General features: G+C 36.6%; 1 protein-coding gene across 1 annotated transcript in view; it reads right to left on the reverse strand.

Annotated features, from left to right (window-relative positions):
* The window catches only part of CLSTN2 (calsyntenin 2), a gene marked incomplete at both ends in the record, with an annotated part of 273204 nt that overhangs the window by 90455 nt on the left and 162865 nt on the right, over positions 1 to 19884 (reverse strand). The window contains 3 exons of the mRNA XM_081328917.1: positions 260 to 409; positions 6604 to 6812; positions 7628 to 7823. Of these exons, the coding sequence (XP_081185043.1) occupies positions 260 to 409; positions 6604 to 6812; positions 7628 to 7823 (555 nt within the window). The remainder of the gene's footprint in view (positions 1 to 259; positions 410 to 6603; positions 6813 to 7627; positions 7824 to 19884) is intronic.

Consider the following 19884-nt stretch of genomic DNA (forward strand, 5'->3'; position numbering starts at 1 on the left):
CAGTTGATCAGTTGAGTCTAGCAGCCAAGCATTTCTTATTGGTGGTTTAATTTAGCCAACTTCATAGTTTTTAAATAATATCAGATTATAACCAGCACTGAGCAAATAAATTGTATACTTCATTTTAAAAAACTAAAAATTAAATTATGATTAAGTTTTTGCTACTTTAATTTCTTTCTTCTTTAATTCTTATTTATTTCCAGTACAAAATGTATAATTAAATTAACACTTACATTTAATAATGACACACAATTATTACCTTGCCATCCAGGTTTACACACAGGTTTAACTTCAACACGTACCAGGACAACTTCAGTTGCACGTTTCTGCCCACAGTCAAAAGCTGTTACCATTATTTCATACTGATGCTCTTTGTCATAACTGAGCTTTTCAGTATTTCTGATATTCCCTGTAGGTATAACACAGAACAATAAATAGCTATTATTTCATTGCCAACTTACTGGACTAGTGCAATTTACTATAATGAAATTTATAAAAATTGCCAGTAGTCTACAAAAGAACTTCTATATAAAAGGAAATGGGGACAAAACGCTAGAAGAAAAACTGATCTTCATGGGACCTTTTCTTAAATTGTACTTTTTATTTTATTTTCCTCAAAGTTCTTCAGAACTTTACAATCAAACTATCTTTTTATACAAGGTGGACCTGACTCTTTAGATTAGGTTCATCAGACACAGAGAAAATAGCAAAGTGTGACAAGCATAGTTTGAAATAGAAACATACTGAATGCAGCACTTGTGTTGAAAATGTGTACCAGCCTCTGCATTAAGGTCACATCTCTAGGCCAATGCAACATGAAAAGGTATGTATAGGTACAATGTCTCTTTGATGAATTAATATGACACATAGCACCTTCAGCAAAATTAAATTAATCATAATATTAATAATTCTATTCTTTGATAATTGCCTGGTGTCTGGAAGACTCTGTCATGTTAAGAGTTCCTCTTACAATAGAAATAGTTATAGCATTTAGACTTATATACTGCCCCATAGTGCTTTACAGCACCCTCTGAGCAGTCAGCATATTTCTCCCAACAATCTGGGTTCTCATGTTACTGATCTCGGAAGGATGGAAGACTGAGTCAACCTCGAGCCCTGTCAGGATCAAACTCCAGAGTTTGCTTTCAATACTGCATGCTAACCATTACCCCACCAGTGTTCTTGAATTGAATGTATGGGAAATGGCCAAAGACTGGACTAATTAACAACAACAATGGCAATCTGGAGGTTTAGTTTCTTCTTGTTGCTGCCTCTCCAGTTTCCTCACTTCTACTTCACTGGCAAGATTTATTTTGGTTGCTAATGGCTTTTGTCAATATTTATGGTAAATTTGACCAGTACTTCACTTAATTTACTCAATATTGCAAAAGATCTTTTTCATATCATCGAAAAACTGGGTTTCAACTTTCAGCTAAAGGGAAGATTCAGCCTTGGCCCAATTTGGCCCAAACTGGTTCTTCTTACAGTTCACACAATAGTAACTATTTTCAAGCAATGATCTGAAGGCGTCTCTTTCTCACAGTTTATCATTGTTCTATTTTCACAGCCATTCATTGTGAAAGACCATTCATTTAATATTCTGTCTTCACTGTCATTAGACTTCATGAACTTGCCCAAAGTAATAATTTCCTTCCTTCCTAAAATTAATCTTTGTTTTCTTTACTACTCTAGCATATTGTCCATTTTCACCTGTTCCAGATTCCATGAAAACAATTTGCTTTCCATGCTCCTTCGCCATCAACTGTGAGTAATTCACTAAACATGCTGATTGACATTACTTTCTTTTTTTAAAAAAAAAATCTCCATATATATTTACCTTCTAATTTTGTTTTCTTAATTAAGTTCTCTAAAACTTCCTATATGCATACATCAGATTCTTAATGTATCAACCTCTAATTTTGATTCCAGATATTCTTCCTTTCATTTTTACTATACTTATTTACTTTTTCTTTCCATTATTAAACTTTTCATTTGATTAACTGAATTTTCTTCTTAACCATTCTCTTTTTCTCATTTTTCTTAGAATTAACTCTGCTTTCCTTTTAAGATAGCTACCATTTAACTAATTACTTACAAGCTATCATTTCATCTGCCTTCAGGCCAGTTTTGACTCCCAGAGACTGCTTGAATAAGTCCATGGCAAAAGAAAAACATTAAAATTTTTAGGCAATTATAATATAATTATTGCAATACCAGCAATCTAACATATGGAGATTAGAATGGCCCCAAACCCAGTTAGCCTTCCATGAGGCCCTAAAAACCAAGCTATGCTCCTGAGCTTGGGGTGCTGAGTGTGTTAAAGGACTCCATTTCCTGGCTGTATTGCTAGCTAGCTAAGTATATTGCTCCTGTGTATATTTAATCTGGATGTTTTAATGGATTTACTGTTATAGCATTTTTTAATTTTAATATTTCTTTTAAACTGTGGGTCACCCAAAGATACTGACTAAGAAGGCTACATAAATTGAATGAATGAATAGTAAATAAATAAAATCTGTTTACATAAATACACATTTTTTTCTTACAGGCTTTTAAGTTCACCTTTTTAATCTTTTCCTATTTTGGAACTACAACATCAATTGATTGAAAATAGTTTTTTTTCCTGATTGAAGAAAAAAAAGATCCAGACTTGTTTATATTTGAAATCCCAGTTTACTGATTTCAGAGCTAGCATCTTCAATTGAAGAATTAAGTTTTAACAGGAAAGGCACTGACCTATGTTCATACTTAAATGATGGTCACAGTCCATAATAATGATATATTCCATGCACCCTCGGGAAGCACTCCTTAGCTATGTACTTAATTTCAAACTGAGTCGATATTATAAGGTTTCATTCAAAACCTCATTCCATCAACTTTGCACTGACTCCAGCCAGCTTGAAAACAGCCTCCAAGAGAACAATATAGGAAACTAGCTCGTTCTAGTGACAGCTAAATAGCTAACAACTTACTTCACTCTCCAAGGTCTGGCAGTCATTCTAACCATTAAAAGAAATCTCTGTACAGTTGGCCTACATCATAACCACAGTCCCAAGTAACACACTGCTTTTAATGAATAAACTCCTGATGATGACATAAATCTTAATATCCCCTAAAGCTAAATAAAAAGTTGCAACTGTTAACATACATGCTTTAGAAGATTGGTTTCTAAAAAGCCTTTTAATCATTCAAGAAAGATCACCAGAGCCACAAAACGCTTACAGAGAAAGGAAATAAATATTTCCAATGAGATCTCTAGCTTTATGGGGCTCAAATATAAGTGTGGGAACTGCAAACTCTGAAGGACTATTCTTTTTCTTTTAAATGTTGCACAATGTTCTGTATTCATGATCTCATTGCTCATAAACAAGATTACAGTAATCAAAGCCAAGAAATTGCAACTTAGTTACCATATTTTGCTCCACTTGAAGTCTCTAGAGTAACCACATTGTATTAGTAAGTTGGGATGTAACCAAGGCATGGGTACTAATGTCTAACTAGCTCAAGAATTGATAGAGTTTGCAAAAGAGGTCTTATGCAACCATCATAAACCAGGAATTGAGAGATATGTGTAATCAAGAAGCATGCCCAGATTACAGTTGTACTGTAAAGTAATAGTGCAGCTTCAACTGGAACAAGCTGAGCTCCAGTCCTAGACCTGACTACAATATAAATGTGAAATACAGCTCAGAGGATGTTGAAATAATATGTTGTTCTTCATCCCCTCTACAGCAAAATTGGTCAACGTTTGTGTGATTGTCTTTTGCTCCAATCTACTGTATATCACTTTATATTTATTTAAATTAAACCAAATATAACAATTGGTTGACTCCAAGGATATGTTAAAACCAGCTTCATCACCTTCAGAAGATATGTAGAAGAAGTTCAGTTCAAGGCCCATTTGTCTTGACAGATTTGACTTGTGCTCCAAATCCCCAGTGCCCAATAATTTAAATCCATCTCTCCTGACAACACTGTCTCATCTACACACTGGCATTCATAAAGTATGTTTGACTAATTGGCAGGTAATGTTTTGAAGAATACTAACATGGCACATGTTCCTAGATTACAGTCTCTACCTAGATGCCTATTTTTGACTTTTACAATTCCCCAAGTATGTTTCACAGTGTCATTGAATCCAATATGGATTATGACCACTATTGTGTAGTGGGCTTTAGCAGGCAAGGAGCAGACCAGCATAGTTACAACATCATTTATTGACTCAAACTAGAACTGGAGAACTGCAGGCAATTGCCTGTAATTTATACTCTGAACCCACAGGGCCTTAACCAATCACAATACTTGAAAAGCCCACCCAAATATGAATGTTTAAAGTTTCCCTCTAAAACAGTTGGAGTTAACAGTCAGGATCATCTAAAGGTTAGTTTCATTTTAGCTTCACAAGCAATTGGAGTTAAGTTAGTTTCACTTTAGCAGGGCTTAACACAACTTATATATATCCAATAGATAACAACCACCCTAACCTTAACACTTTTATAAAGATCGAATTGTTCATAGCCAAAGTCCATCTGCCCTTTAGAAAAGTATCCTTAACAAGAAATTATGTGAATTAATCATCCAGGCATTGGGTCTCTTCAACAGGAATATCTCCTTTATCCACAAAATGATGTCAACCCTTTCCAAAACTATCAAGTGAATTATCAATTTGACAGTAGAATGTTGCTATCATATCTCAGAAGATTTAATCTACATATCAATCTGGCTGCATAACAGCTCAGTCATATTGGTTTCAAGGAAATTTATGATTTGCTTCCTGAAATCCAGGAGCTTGTTGCAGTGAATCAAAACACAATGTGCAGAGGCCTGATAATTATACATTGTGCCATCCATATGAATTTTTTCCTGTTCTTTAGGAACTATTTGACCTGAACACTAATCCACAGATTCAACTCACTGTTGCTAAATTCACCTTGATGCTCAGTCTTTAAAGGTAAGAGGTGAGATTCTTTTTCCTTTCTCTTGCCTACTATTCTGTAAAATTACTTCATAAAATTCCTAATCTGAGCATTTATATTCCAGAAAATGGAAAAAAAATATAAATATTGTCCATAATTAATTCTGAGCAAGTGTGATAACAATAAAATATTTGCATTACTCAAAAAAGCAAGCTTGGAAATGAAAAACTACAGCTCCTTAAATGATCTAGAAGTTACTGTAAACTGTATGAGACTTTGTTTTAGAACACTTTTAATAAAGAACTAGGCTAATAGTTTTTTATTACATAATATAAATTATATTGAATGTCTTCTTTTATAGAATATACAAAATATCAGTCTTTCAATTAAGCTATTGAAATATGAGGACCAATATAAGCATGTGTAGAGCACCTAGTGGGGCAAATGATAGCACCTCCGTTATATATCACATGTAAAGGGTAAGTTACACACCTGTGTATGTTATGTTTTTACATAACTGTATTACTGTGACATTATTTTAATGTCATCGAACACATAGTCTCTAACTGCCATCTGAATTTCACCAGTCCTAACTTTTTCCCATTATCCTCTGACTCTGAGCTATGCACTGTGAAAAAGCAGTTCAGATAGAGATAGAGGTCAGTGTCAAATGGGAAATTGCTTCCTCTAAAGCAGTGCAACATAAAATGGCTTCTAAGAGAAAACAAAGGCTTTGCACACATTTTCAATTTATAATTTTGAGCCACTAATAGAATTTCAGAAATAAAAATCCTCATTATTTCCAGCACCCTGGAAATAATTTTACGTGAATGTATGTTATAGCAAAACTAATAAATTTGTCTACTCAAGGCATAATAATTTAAACACAGAATGTTTCCAATCATATATTAATGAAAAAAAATACGGTTGATGTGCAACCTTGGGAAAAGACATATGGATTTTTTAAAAAAAATAATTGTACATTTGCCTCTTCAAACTATGAACTCACTGCAAATAAATAAATTTAGTTAACTAAGATCAGGAACATTGGGAATGAGGTATCTGTAACATGGAAGGCCAAAATACCTCATAGCTGAGGTTCTACACAATCTCAGTTTTAATGTTTTACAATAAAAACATCTAAAATGATTGAAATCCTATAACATGTTGGCATTATTTTATCAATAATATGAGACATCAGAATATTTAACTATTTGGGATAAATATACTGATACTCTATGAAAATCTTTCAGATATTAATTATTATATTTTTTGCAAAAAATATTGTTCTTACTATTTCATTAAATGGAGTCTGGTGCCTGAAAAGCTTGCTTCCTCCTTGCTTAGAAGTTAATTTTCTCTAAGAAGGTATTCTTACTGAATCCTCTAGGTGATTAAAAAAAAGAAAATAGTTCTGAATATTAAACAAACATCCACTAGATACTCAGAATGAATAGTAGAGTCTGAAGAATGTTGTACTAATTCTAAGCAGGATTGTCCTAAGTGGATTGCAGTTGGTTGACAAATATGGCTAATCAACTGAAGCCATTTCCTTTTTCAAGATAAAATAGGAAAATTAGAAGCCACCATAACACCAACATTGATAGAAAAATAAATGCTTTCTAGAAAGATATCTCTCAGGATATAGTCCAAAAAATGCATTATGTGTCAAATGTCAAGCACTCACCATTCCTATCAATAGCAAATGGAACATCAGTTGTGACAATTTCATAATTGCATATCTGGCTGTATTGAGGAGAACAGTCTTCATCCATGGCTTCTACCTGTAACACACTGTCGTAGATCTTTCCTTCTGTCACTGTAGCTTTATAAGATGCTTCTTTAAAAGCAGGTGCAAATTCATTAGCATCTTTTACTTGGATATGGACCACAGCTCTAAAAAGAAAGACTATAATTCTCAATTTCTACTTATTTTCTAAATCCACCATAGCATGGACAGTTACATTTTATGTTTAAATTTTATAAAGAATTGTTGATAAAAAAATACAATCTCTATAAGAAAAATGGGTAGAAAATATCTTAAGTTTGAAGACCTACCAATAGTTAATAGAATTAAAATATGTATTTTAATGAACTACTTATTTAAACTAATTTTTGGATTAACTTCAGTTTTCACTGCAATTCTCTATTATTTTATTTGCTTTTATGTACATGTTAAATATTGCAATTCTTACAATATTATTCCGAGATTGCCATATATACTGAATATAACCAACACTTTAAAAGTTCACATTGTTAAATTAAGAAACACTTGCATTTTTTATTTAGAATATGATTATAAATTACTAAGAATCCAATATAAACAGTAGAAATTCAGTTTACATTATGATCTATATTATAAATTACATGCAAAAAATGAAGGGAAATCAAAATAATCTGGGACATATAAGCTAAGTAATAACTTTTTTAAATTTCAAAAAGCAACTGATCATTTACTAATAGGTAAAAGAAAGTATATAGCTATTACATCTGTAGACATGAGTAAAATAATTGCTATTCTAGCTAAATGTACTATTAAAGAAACCAGTTTTCCTTGGTCACAGTGCAAGAAAAAAAATTCACATACAGTCCTATGAAAAAGATATTTGTTTTAATTTCTTCTTTAGCAACAGTGATGAATGTTAAAAGGATCTATTCAGCCTGAATTGTTAGTGTACATCCCAAAGCCCACACTTCTGGTTGTCACTCACTTGTGAGATTTTTTCCAGTTTGTTCCACTAGGCCCTGTGCCACAGTCATATGCCTGAATGATAAATGTGTACTCCTTCTGCAATTCACAGTCAATTGGACTTCTTGCTCGAAGCTGACCTTCTCCAGATGTCTTGTTTAGGACTACAGCTTCAAAGGGCATTTCTTGTCCATGAATTTTAAAAGCACAGATTTCACCTATAAAAAATAACAAAAATGAAATGAAAAGATCCAGAAAAATTACATGATCATTGTGCAAGCAGTTTATAACCCATTGTTTGAAAGAGTTTGGTATTTATAACGTTCTTATGTTTAAAAGACAATACTTTTCTAAATACAATTAACTAAGAAATGTTATCAACTGACTTGTCATGACTAATATACAAAATAAAGTTGTAATTCAAAAATATTGGATATTTAATTTTCTTTATACTTTGTAAAAAGCAGAATCCTCTATAGATAACATTGGGGACACAGTGTACACACACACACACACACACACACACACACAAACATATATATACTCATGGTGCATACATATTCAGGGCACTGTCCTTTCATACTTCTGTACTTACCATTTTCTGAAAAGAGCTATTCACAGGATTATTCATATATTTTACCACATATAGTTATTTTAATTATTTTTTCTATGTCTAGATTCTTCACTGCAGGCAGTTAAGAATGAAGAATTGAGCCACCTGATTACTGATTTGCAATTTATCGTCCATGCTTCAAGAAATTTTACCAGTTTATGTATCGAAATTTTGTTAACTTATTAATCCAAGATAATGTGCTAGCTAAAGTTAAGTCGGCTTTAAATCTCGGCTATCAATATTTGATAAGTGCATAGTTTAGGGCTGTCAATATTTGATAAGTGCATATCCTTCAGATAAGTGCATATCCTTTAGATAAGTGATCTGAAGGAAAAGGATATAAGCAAAATAGTAAAATAATTGGAGAGATGAAGGGAACGTTTAATGCAAAAATGGGCATGATAAAGGACCAAAATGGCAGGGACCTAACAGAGGCAGAAGAGATTAAGTGGTGGCAAAATTACACAGAAGAACTATACAAGGATGAGCTTAATGTCCCTGATAATCACAATGAGATGGTCACTGACCTCGAGCCAGACATCCTAGAATGTGAAGTGAAGTGGGCCTTAGAAAAGCTGAGCAAGAACAAAGCTAGTGGAGGTGACAGTATTCCAGCTGAGCTATTCAAAATCTTAAAAGACGATGCAGTAAAAGTGCTACACTCAATTTGCCAGCAAATTTGGAAAACTCAACAGTGGCCACAGGATTGGAAAAGATCAGTTTACATTCCAATTCCAAAGAAAGGCAGTGCCAAAGAATGTTCAGACTATCGCACCATTGCACTCATTTCTCATGCTAGTAAAGTTATGCTTAAAATCCTACAAGCTAGACTCCAGCAGTATGTGGATCAAGAACTACCAGAAGTACAGGCAGGATTTCGAAGAGGCAGAGGAACTAGAGATCAAATTGCCAACATACGCTGGATCATGGAGAAAGCTAGAGAGTTCCAGAAAAACATCTACTTCTGCTTCATTGACTATGCTAAAGCCTTTGATTGTGTGGATCATAACAAACTGTGGCAAGTGCTTAAGGAGATGGGCGTACCAGACCTTCTTACTTGTCTCTTGAGAAACCTATATGTGGGCCAAGAAGCAACAGTGAGAATTGGACACGAAACCACTGATTGGTTCAAAATTGGGAAAGGAGTCCGGCAAGGTTGTATACTGCCACTCTGCCTATTTAACTTATATGCAGAGCACATCATGAGAATGGCAGGGCTTGATGAATCAAAAGTTGGAATTAAGATTGCCAGAAGAAATATCAACAACCTAAGATATGCAGATGATACCACTCTAATGGCAGAAAGTGAAGAAGAACTAAAGAGCCTCTTGTTGCGGGTGAAGAAGGAGAGTGCAAAACTTGGGTTGAAACTTAACATTAAGAAAACCAAGATCATGGCATCCGGCCCTCTCAATTCCTGGCAAATAGATGGGGAAGAAATGGAAGTAGTGACAGATTTTATTTTCCTGGGCTCCAAGATCACTGCAGATGGGGACTGTAGCCAAGAAATTAAAAGACGCTTGCTCCTGGGGAGGAAAGCCATGGCAAATCTAGACAGAACACTAAAAAGCAACAAAAGTGCGTATAGTCAAGGCTATGGTCATCCCAGTTGCAATGTATGGCTGTGAAAGTTGGACCATAAAAAAGGCTGAGCGCCAAAGAATTGAGGCCTTTGAACTGTGGTGCTGGAGAATACTCCTGCGAGTCCCTTGGACTGCAAGGCGATCAAACCGGTCAGTCGTAGAGGAGATCAACCCTGACTGCTCTTTAGAACAGCTGAAGCTAAAACTCAAATACTTTGGCCATCTAATGAGAAGGAAGGACTCACTGGAGAAGAGCCTAATGCTGGGAAATATTGAGGGCAATAGAAGAAGGGGATGACAGAGAATGAGGTGGCTAGATGGAGTCACTGAAGCAGTAGGCATGAGCTTAAATGGACTCCAGAAGATGGTAGAGGACAGGAAGGCCTGGAGGAATTTTGTCCATAGGGTCGCGATCGGTCAGACACGACTTCGCAGCTAACAACAACAACAACATCTAATTCAGATTGCCAATTAGTTTGATAACATTGTTATTATGTCATTAAAAAGAGTCAGACAGAAAGTATATTTGCTTTTTCTTTAACTTTCATCATAATCTCAGTAAATAAATTATCTAAAAAAAAGTTCAATCTTCAAATGCTACTAAACCTGTCTAATCTATACTTTTATATGCCGATGGGACAGATATGTTATCCTTTACTCAGATAGACCTAAGGAGAAAGTTGCAAGTGCTAGCAGTATATTGTAGGAAAGAAAAATAGGGTTTTATTAATGCCAGATTTACTAGGATTACTAAAAAGTTCATTAGTTATGGCTGGAATATAAAAAATAACCATTTGAAACAATGAATATTTAGTTGTTACCTTCTAGTCACCTAGAGCTTCAAAAAATATGTGCTGTAATTATCAATGTAATGTCCTAAATGTGTTATCTTTTGGGAATAAGTAAATTATATAAAGTTGATTCTGAGACAGGGATTCAGATTTTCAGACAGTCATATTCTTCTGAAGTACATAACCTAATACATAGAAATTGATGGCTGGACATAGCCAGAAATTATTTCTATGTGTCCTTCTTACTGTTAAGAGATAAGAGTAGAAAGAAAAATCTATGATACTAGTTGCTCAGGACTTAAACCTGATGGAATTTACAATTTATGAATAAATCTATTTACAGAAATAGATTAGGTATGGAAATGGTAATAACTTATTTATTCCTTGCCTAGACTAGCTCCTGCACTTTTTTTTAGCAAGATAGATATTTGAGAATTGTTTGCTATTGGCTGAGAGTGAGTAACTGGCCCAAGGTTACCCAGCTGGCTTCATGTCTAAAGTATATACATGTGCTTTAAACATGAATAAGAGTGCAATGCTAGGAACACATATGATCCTATGCAAAATCCTCAAACTCCCAGGTCTCTGGTAAAGGACCCAAGGATGGATGGATGAATGGATGGGTGGATGGATGGATGGACAGACAGACAGACAGGGACACACACATATTTTGAGTCTCTGGTGTAATTCCCAAAGGCCTTCTAATGTACTACATATGTATTACATATGGTCCTATAGTTTTGTCTCTATGCCTGAAAGGAATTGTGGGAAGGCAGGTTATTGGCTGGTAGTTGGCTGGTGCTGTTCCCTTATGGGAGTCTTTCATGACCAGCATTGTCTTTCCTTGGATTATCCAGTCTGGGTGTTTGTCTGCTGCTTGCAGCTGTTTCATCTGTGCTGCTAGATATTCATGCATTATTGTTAGCTTCTTTAGTCAGTAGGTGTGGATCATTTCTGGGCCAGATGCTGTCTAGTTTTTCATGTTTGTGACCCACTGATGGAGGTCTGCTACTGTCATGGTAACTGCTTCCTGTTCTGGGAGAGTGATGTAGTCTCATGTCATGCAGCCACTCAGGACTGGTGTTACTGTATGTGTCTTCTTCTCCTTCTCTCTTATGCTCTTCCAATACAGTTCAGTTTCTGCCTTTCGTGGCTCTGATGTTATTGTGTAATTGCACTGCAGTTGTGAGTAATCATTACAGTAGATGGTTCTTTGAAGAATAGGGATCTTATCTTCTTGGCCTGTGAGGTGAACAGTGTTTATTTAGTAGTCTCAAAGGGTTCAAATGGAGTCAGGCTCTTATATTTTTGCATTAGCTGTGTCTTATCCCAAAATGTTCATGTTTCTATTATTCCACCAGCTGAGTCATCTCTCTCTGAGTTGCCTTGAACTTAGCATCTAAATTTACTCTCTGAAGGGAGGGAGGGAAGATGTACTGTTGTTCTTCTTGATTGTGTAACCAAGCACCTCCAAGATTACAGTGGCTATAGAATATATCAGTTTATTGGTTTGAGTTATTATGTTAGTAGGGATTGTTATAAGGGGTCTATTGGCATCTTCCAGCATAGTAACTGATGGTATTTCTCTGCTGAGGCTTGATAATTTGTCCTGAGAGTTGATTGTAGCTAGTTTAGCCATGATCTTAGACCTTGCATCAATGTCTGTGCTCTTTACTGGAAAGGTTGGTGACCTACCAGCTTCAAGTGTTGGCTGCGCATCTAGTTTTTCTTCAAGCTCTTCTTGAGTATGGGATGTAATGTGTAGTTAGCCTATCTCAAGTTGTGATAGCAGCTTCCTCTTCACTATGTTGAAGCATTAGGTAACTAGCTCTTTCTCAGTTAGGGTGGATGCAAGTCTTCTCTCCATATGCTTCATATATGCTATATCATTAGGTCTGCTGTTGTAGTAGCATTCCATCAGTTCCAGGTTCTCTTCTCTCATCCATATATGACTTGTACCCTTAACCAGTAACCCAATTATCATCAGATTGCCCTGGTCCCTCAATATCTTATGTGAACCTTGTTAATTTGGGCAACATCCAAGCCAGCATAACTCTTCTCGTTCATGTCACTCTATGTTTTGAGGTAGGCAGTAAAAAGATTTCTTTGCCTAAGGACTCCTTTTAGTAAGGTAGGTACCAGCTGCAATTTTAACCCCAATCTCTGACATCAAAGGAAGTGCAATAACCACTACTCTATCCTGCTGTATGCATGTCTGTGTGGGTGAGTGTTTGTGTTGCTCTTTTTTCTTTTCTTTTTTTAATTCATTCTGTTTAATTAAAGGCAAAAAAGCAAGAAGGAAACAATAGATATTGCTGTCTTAAAGATTACAATGATATATTACTATCAGCAAGGTAATATTTCTACTACTGTAAAACTGTTTTAAGACTAAGGTGGTGAGATTTTTGCTCAAGGGTATGAAGTTCTTTGTGTATAAGAATGCAACAGCTCAATTTACAAAAGTGATACTCCATGGTCTAGAGGTTTGTCAAGTGTTCTCTTGTGCCCAAAATCTGGTCTTCTTTCTATAAAGTTCTCATGACAAGAAGCTAGATAAAATGCTGATTAAAGCTAACTAGTACTGAGGGATCTAAGACCTCCCTAATTCTTGCTTCAACCAGGGTATAATAAAGCAATTGCAGAAATAAAGTAACATGTCCTTAATTCCAATTTACAGAAAGGCTGAATTTTGTCCCGTGAGAGTGGTCTCTGCAGAAATTCTTTTAGCCAAACCAAATATTTTTCTCAATATTTTGCTCCACTCAGAACATTTCCAATGGCTAAATTTATCATTTTGCCATTTATACTTCAATATGGAAGTATAATTATATGCCTTTACAAAGCCACTTCTGCCCCTGCTCAGAAAATTTAAATGAATCAGTTTTTCATGTTTTGTTATGTTGTCTCATAACTAATCTAACTTCTATTTAATAATACTCTTGTTAATCATCTGGACCAAACAGATAAGGAAAATCTGTTTTTTTCTGCCAGGAAATCTGCCTACAAAAATAAGCAGGAGTGTCACCAAATTTTGTTTAATAGAAATTAGTGTGAGTATATGGATCTAATTTTGGAATGGTCAACCAATAATTTACATTTGAGCTCTGATTTAGGTACCGCTATTATTATTCTGTATCTTGTTTTCTTGCTTTCTTTTATTCAGAGTTTGAATAAACATTTTTTTAATATGGTGTTTGGACTATAAAAGAATGATTAGGATTGTGCCAAATATTAATGTTGGAGAATTGCTTTTTTCAGGAGTTGAGTGGTCCACACATTGAATAAATGAATAAAATAAAAATGAATAAATATATTGATAGTCTTAGTATACCAATTCTTAAGCAGAGCAGGATTGGTGATAGTAATGAATACATGATACCTGAATTTTTAGAGATTTTCCTAAGTCAGTCACCCAAACAGTAGATAGGCAACAGGGGAGATTTAAGAATGGCAGATCATTACATAAGATTTCTTCTAGCTATCACAGAAATGTTGGAACATGAGGGCAACTTTAAACAGGGTAATATTTTGCCATTTTTTCTAGTAACATCTTCAATGCTGATTTCTTATATTTGTCTGTGGTGCTTCTAGGAAAGTAACAATGGCATAATGCACTGATTTATGAAAATAAGTCTCACTGTGGTTTACGATAATGAAGTACAATCCATCAATACAAATCATGATTTTCAGTTTTGTTTTTATATCCACCAGATAGCCCAGTTTATAGCAATATAATATTCTCAGAAATTAAAAGAGTTTTATTGGGGGTGGGGTTACTTTAGAAGTATTTTCAGAATTTGTCTCATTTTATTGAAAACTTCATTATCACTGTGCAAGAACTCATTAATTACAGAACAGGTTAATAATTGCATTGAATTGAGGAAGATCCACAATATCCTAAATATTGTACCATTAATGCCAGAGAATTTTAATTGCTTCAATATATTTTGAAGAATTTTGAAGAATTAGAGCCTTCTGCTAGTTAGTACCTTAGATACTATATGTTTTCTTATTCATATAGACAGATAAAAAAGCACTTATAGACATACAGTATGCATATATGCAGTAGAGTCATGTGTTCATTCATGCATTAATGATGGTGAAGTCAAGAAATCTGGCAAATACCTGAAGTGAATTAAATCCTAGGATTTCTTTATGACAGAAAATAATAGCAGACATGTACAGGTTAATGCTAGTGTTTGGCAAGATTCTTAAATAGAGTAAAATATGTTATATAGAAATAAGATTAAATGTCACAATCCATTTATATCACATTCATAAATGTATGTTTAAAACATTATCCCCCCCATGGATTCTGCCATCTCCCTAGGAAGGAGGAGCGCATGTGGATTCAGCCTGCCTTAGGTTATTTCAAAGACCAAGGGAAACCTTTTGAACTGGGGGAACAAAAGGGAGGGTTAGAGAAGAAGGGATCTGGCCTGTGTCTTCGTTTAATTCTGTAGAGGAAGAAGGCAATAACCATAAAGATTCGAAGTTCCTTTTTTCCCATGAAAGGGATGACATGAAGTAAAATGATGGGGGCTGACCAAATGGGGTTGAGGGAAGGGGGGTTGAACCGGGAACCCTTTATAAAGTTTCAATTTGTAAAACAATACTAAGTCCTGTCTTGTATTTCCACAACCAAGTATGTCCTAGTAAAAATTCCTTTTGGACTAGAACTGACTCCAAGAGTTTTTGTTTTCCTAAGACGTGGATTGGAGTAGGTCCTGACACTGTGTTTAACTGTCTCAAAAGAACATATTTTTCTTCCCTTTTCTTAGATCGTAGCTTTTCCCAGGCTTTTCATGCTTCTAATGCTTAAACTGAATCATCATTATATTTTAATATTAAATTTAAAATTAATGGAATGGAGAACATAAAAATTAAAACTCCACATGTGCAGCACAAACCAATAAAATGTAATGGTGTAAAAAACTCTAAAATAATAAATTGTTCCAGTAATTTAGAAAAGGACAATAAAATAAGTACATTTTTAATTAAGCCAACCTCAATAATGAAAATCATGAAATTAATTTCTGATTTCAGAAATAAATCTATAACATGTTCATGGTGGTAAAAGTGAAAACATTTCATTTTTGTTAACTGTTCAAGTTTATATATATATGTAACCAAGGAAGCTATTAAGGTTGCATCGCAAAACATCGTTTTTTTTAAAAAAAAAAGTTTTAATGAATTTACTAGATTATACATTTAACTAGATTCCAATATGAGTGCTACTATATGGTGATAAAAATATAAGCACTATTAGAATTGCTTGTTGTGATTCAGGGTCAGCCTGTGGGTTCGGCAGTTGGGTCGGACGACTCAGAGGAGGAGGGGGGTGTTGAAGACCTTGCTGAGGGGGTTGAAGATCTTGCTGATGAGAGCCCTCAGCCAGGCCCCTCCCACTTGGTCACCACGGAGACCCAGCTGTGTGAGCCTGACAGCGTGGATGAAGATGACCCACAGCTGGCCCTGTTCAAGGACGCCCGACGCAGGAGGCAGTCAAGTAGGAGTAAACAGAGGAAGGCAATGGGGCTCCTCGGAAGGAGGCAGAGAGAAGCCACGCCCTGAACTCTATATAAGGGGAATGTGTGGGAGGGCTGGTTTGCTGAAGGCAACCGCTTGGATAGTTCCTGTTTCTTAAAGCTCCTGTTTCTTGGTTCGTGTCTTGTTTGTTTTTGTAGCTATAAATTTGGCAGGCGTAATTCCAGCCTCTTGCCTTCTTGTAAAAGGGGTTGTCCCTGCCTTTTCTGCAGGGCCGGTAGCAGGCTGGTACAGAACATTGCTCATCATAACTGTGCAAGAAAATGAGAGGGAAGAAGCAACATGAAGCTGAGGTGACTTCTTAATAATTGGTTTCAGAATTTCTCTATATCAAATACTTGTTGATGATAAGAACAATAATTGTTGAACATTTGCTCTTCTCCAATTCTCTGGTGCTATGTCTATTTGCATGAAACATCTACAAGTTCCTTCAAGGTCAATCCTGGAGACTTAAAGACTTCATAATACCTACTGTAGGTGTTCCCTAACCATCTCTTTTCTTACCCTGGGTAGCTTCTCCTTCTCCTTCCATTTATTCATTGTTCTGCTAATCAGAATAATAATCCAGTCCATGGCTGCTCCTTTGTGATATGTCAAGGGGTGGTGCTCTCTCTGCTCCTTTTTAATATCTACATGAAACTGCTGGGTGAGGTCTTCCAACATTATGGGATGAAGTCTCATCAATATGCTGATGATACTCAACTTTACATCTCTATCCATGATGAACCAAGTGTTGCTGTAGTTGTCCTCTAGTAGTGCTTGGAGCTTTAGGGATTTGGATGGGAGACAGCAGGCTTCAGCTGAACCCACATAAGATTGTGGCTGTGCAGTCAAGAGGCCTCATGATCCGGGGGCCTATGATCCTTAGTTATCAATGAGGTTACACTACCTAGACAGACCCACAATGCACAATGTAGCTTATATGCTACATTAAAGGTGGGGAAAAAATCTGAAGTCTGATGGGTTTTTCCTCAATGCTGACAGTATTCAAGTGGTGTCCAGATGTTTTGATATTTTACCCAGGGCATCTATTACTATTGGTGCTACCTTTGTTTTTGTTTTTTTTTGACCCACAGTCATTTTATTTGAAGGTCTTTGCATAGGTTTTCCTACACTCCTACACTCATAACTCCTGCTCAAACAGCAGGTGACAGTTGTGGCTAGGAGAGCCTTTGAAGTGTTGAGTGCCAGTTGTGCCCTTTCCTGGATCATGAGGACCTGCACATAGTCACTCATGCCCAAGTTATGTCCCTGTTGGATTACTACAATGCACTCTATATGGGGCTACCCATGAAGAAAGAAAGGTGTCCCTATGAGTTTTATTCCATTAGTCTTAACTGAATATAGGAGACGGGCTCATCTCTGTTTCAAGAGCCATTGAAATATCCTTGAAGTGCATTTGTTATTATATTCACTATCAAAAAGAATATTTTTATCATTATTTTTCCCTCTAAAAAATTTCAGTGTGTTTTTTCAAATGAATTGTACGGCTTATATGCTACATTAAAGGTGGAAAAATTCTGAATTCTGATGGGTTTTTTCTCAATGCTGGCGGTATTCAAATGGTCTCCAGATGTTTTGAGATTTCACCTAAGGCATCTGTTACGATTGGTAATACCTATGTTTTCTTTTGCCCTACAGCTATTTTATTTGCAGGTCTTTGTATTTTGTTATCTTCTACAGTTCTTTATCTTCTATTCTGTTGTCTTCTAGTACTACTACATCCACTATCCAGATTTTTTAAAATCTTTATTAGTGACAATTGTTAAATATGTGGCAGTGCTCGTCTATTGTATTCTAAATATTATTATTTACTAAAGTTATTATCTGTTCAGAACAATGTGAAGTCACATCTGCCAAATATGGAACAATGAATGGGAAAAGTATAATCTACAAGCAAGTAGTTTCTCAATAATGTTTTACTGATTTTTTAATTTATTCCTTTACAAGGTTTATTTTTTCATTTCTTTTTCAAAGAATGTATCTGTAATGTATTGGCCTTTTGTATGTGTGGTAAGTGTTTGCTCTTGTTGCACTGTTTGCTAATTGCTTGCATTCAATTGCTAAGTGCTAGTTCACGTGTATATTGTAACGGTTGCTAGCCAGCCCAGACTGGTTGTCTCCAGCCGGCTAAGTAGGTCTTTGGGCGGGAAACCTATGCTTCAAACCTATTGGTCACTGCCTATCGGCCAACCGTATAAATAGCTCCACAGCAGCTCCCTTGTTGCTTCAGTTCTGTTCTGAACTTCAATAAAGCATGTTGCTGTTTTGAACCTTCCGTCTCACTCAATGCCTGCAAGAACCAGCTACACAACACTGGCAATGAAGGTGGGATCTGCTGCTTCTTTGTAAGAGCCTGAAGTCACTAGGGGGTGAGACCAGCACAGAGCCTGGTAGGGAACAGTGTTCCCCCCCACTCAGTCTGCCTAGTAAGCCACACTGGAGACCACCCCACCCTGAGGATCAGTCCCAGGGCCTACGAAGAAGCTAGCAGCACAAGGCAATGTGAGACATGAGCCACGAAGACTTCTCACCATGGCAAAGTTCGGAAAGCTTGAAGAATTCAACGTGATGCACCCAGAGAGATGGTCATCCTACATTTCCCACGTAGAGAACTACCTGCATGCAAATCAAGTCAGCAAAGATGGGCTGAAGGCCATGACCCTCCTCTGCATGTGCGGCCCCGCCACCTTCGATATTGCAGAAAACATGGTTGCCCCAGCGCCGTTGGAAACCATCACATATGCAGACCTAAAGAAGAAGCTGCATGACCATTTTGAACCAAAGCTTTCAGTGATAGCGTGGAGGCACACCTTTGAACAATGTGAACAACAACCCAGTGAGTCGGCGACAGAATTCATCACAGTGCTTTGTCAAGCTTCGCGACTCTGCAATTTCTCCAACCAAGAGAAGCCACTAAGAGACTGCTTAGTCTGTGGACTCAGGAATAGAAAGCTCCAACAAAAACTCATTGTGAAGGAGACTCTCTCACTTCAAGAAGCCTTAAAGAAAGTTATGGCGGATGAAGCAGCCAGAGGGGCCGTGAAGGCATTGCAACCCTCCAAAAGTGCACCATCTACAGAAATCGTCCACCACGAGGATGCTGAAAGAGTGGGAGACACCGAGTCCGACCACAAAGTCAACAAAATTCAGTGGCACCACAAAAGAGGAATGAGGCCGGCTGACAAGGTAGTTCTGTCCCCGAGGTGCTTGGGCTGTGGAGGCTGCTATCAATGTACGGATTGCCATTTCAGGACAGCCACAGGCCGGGCATGTGGAAAACCAGGCCACATTGCTGCTGTCTGTCGAGGTCGCCAGAGGGACTGCTAGCCAGACAAGACTTTCAGGAAAGGTACCAGGGCCCTGGGGTAACACTGAGTAGGATTCTGCTTCAGCCGCTGAAGCATTTTTTGCACGGGTGCCCATCAACCTCTTAAACAGAAGTTGCAACTGCAGGTCGAACTTCAAGGCATTCCATGTAAAATGGAACTGGACACAGGCTCTGCTGTGTCCATCATCTCCATTGGAACTTTTCGGCACATTTGCAGCTATAGTAACAGATAGGTCAAGCTACAACCATCTAATATCCTACTTACTGACTTCCAGAATTCCAGAGGGGTGGTCAAGGGTGAGGCCACACTTGCGGTGAAGTTCAAGGGGTTTTCAGGCCCGCTACATGTTATTGTGGTAGATGGCCAACGAACGAGCCTCATAGGGCTTGACTGGTTCGATGTGTTGGGCATTC

Source organism: Vipera berus (assembly GCF_964194415.1).
Source record: "Vipera berus genome assembly, chromosome: 5".
Lineage (NCBI taxonomy): Eukaryota > Metazoa > Chordata > Lepidosauria > Squamata > Viperidae > Vipera > Vipera berus.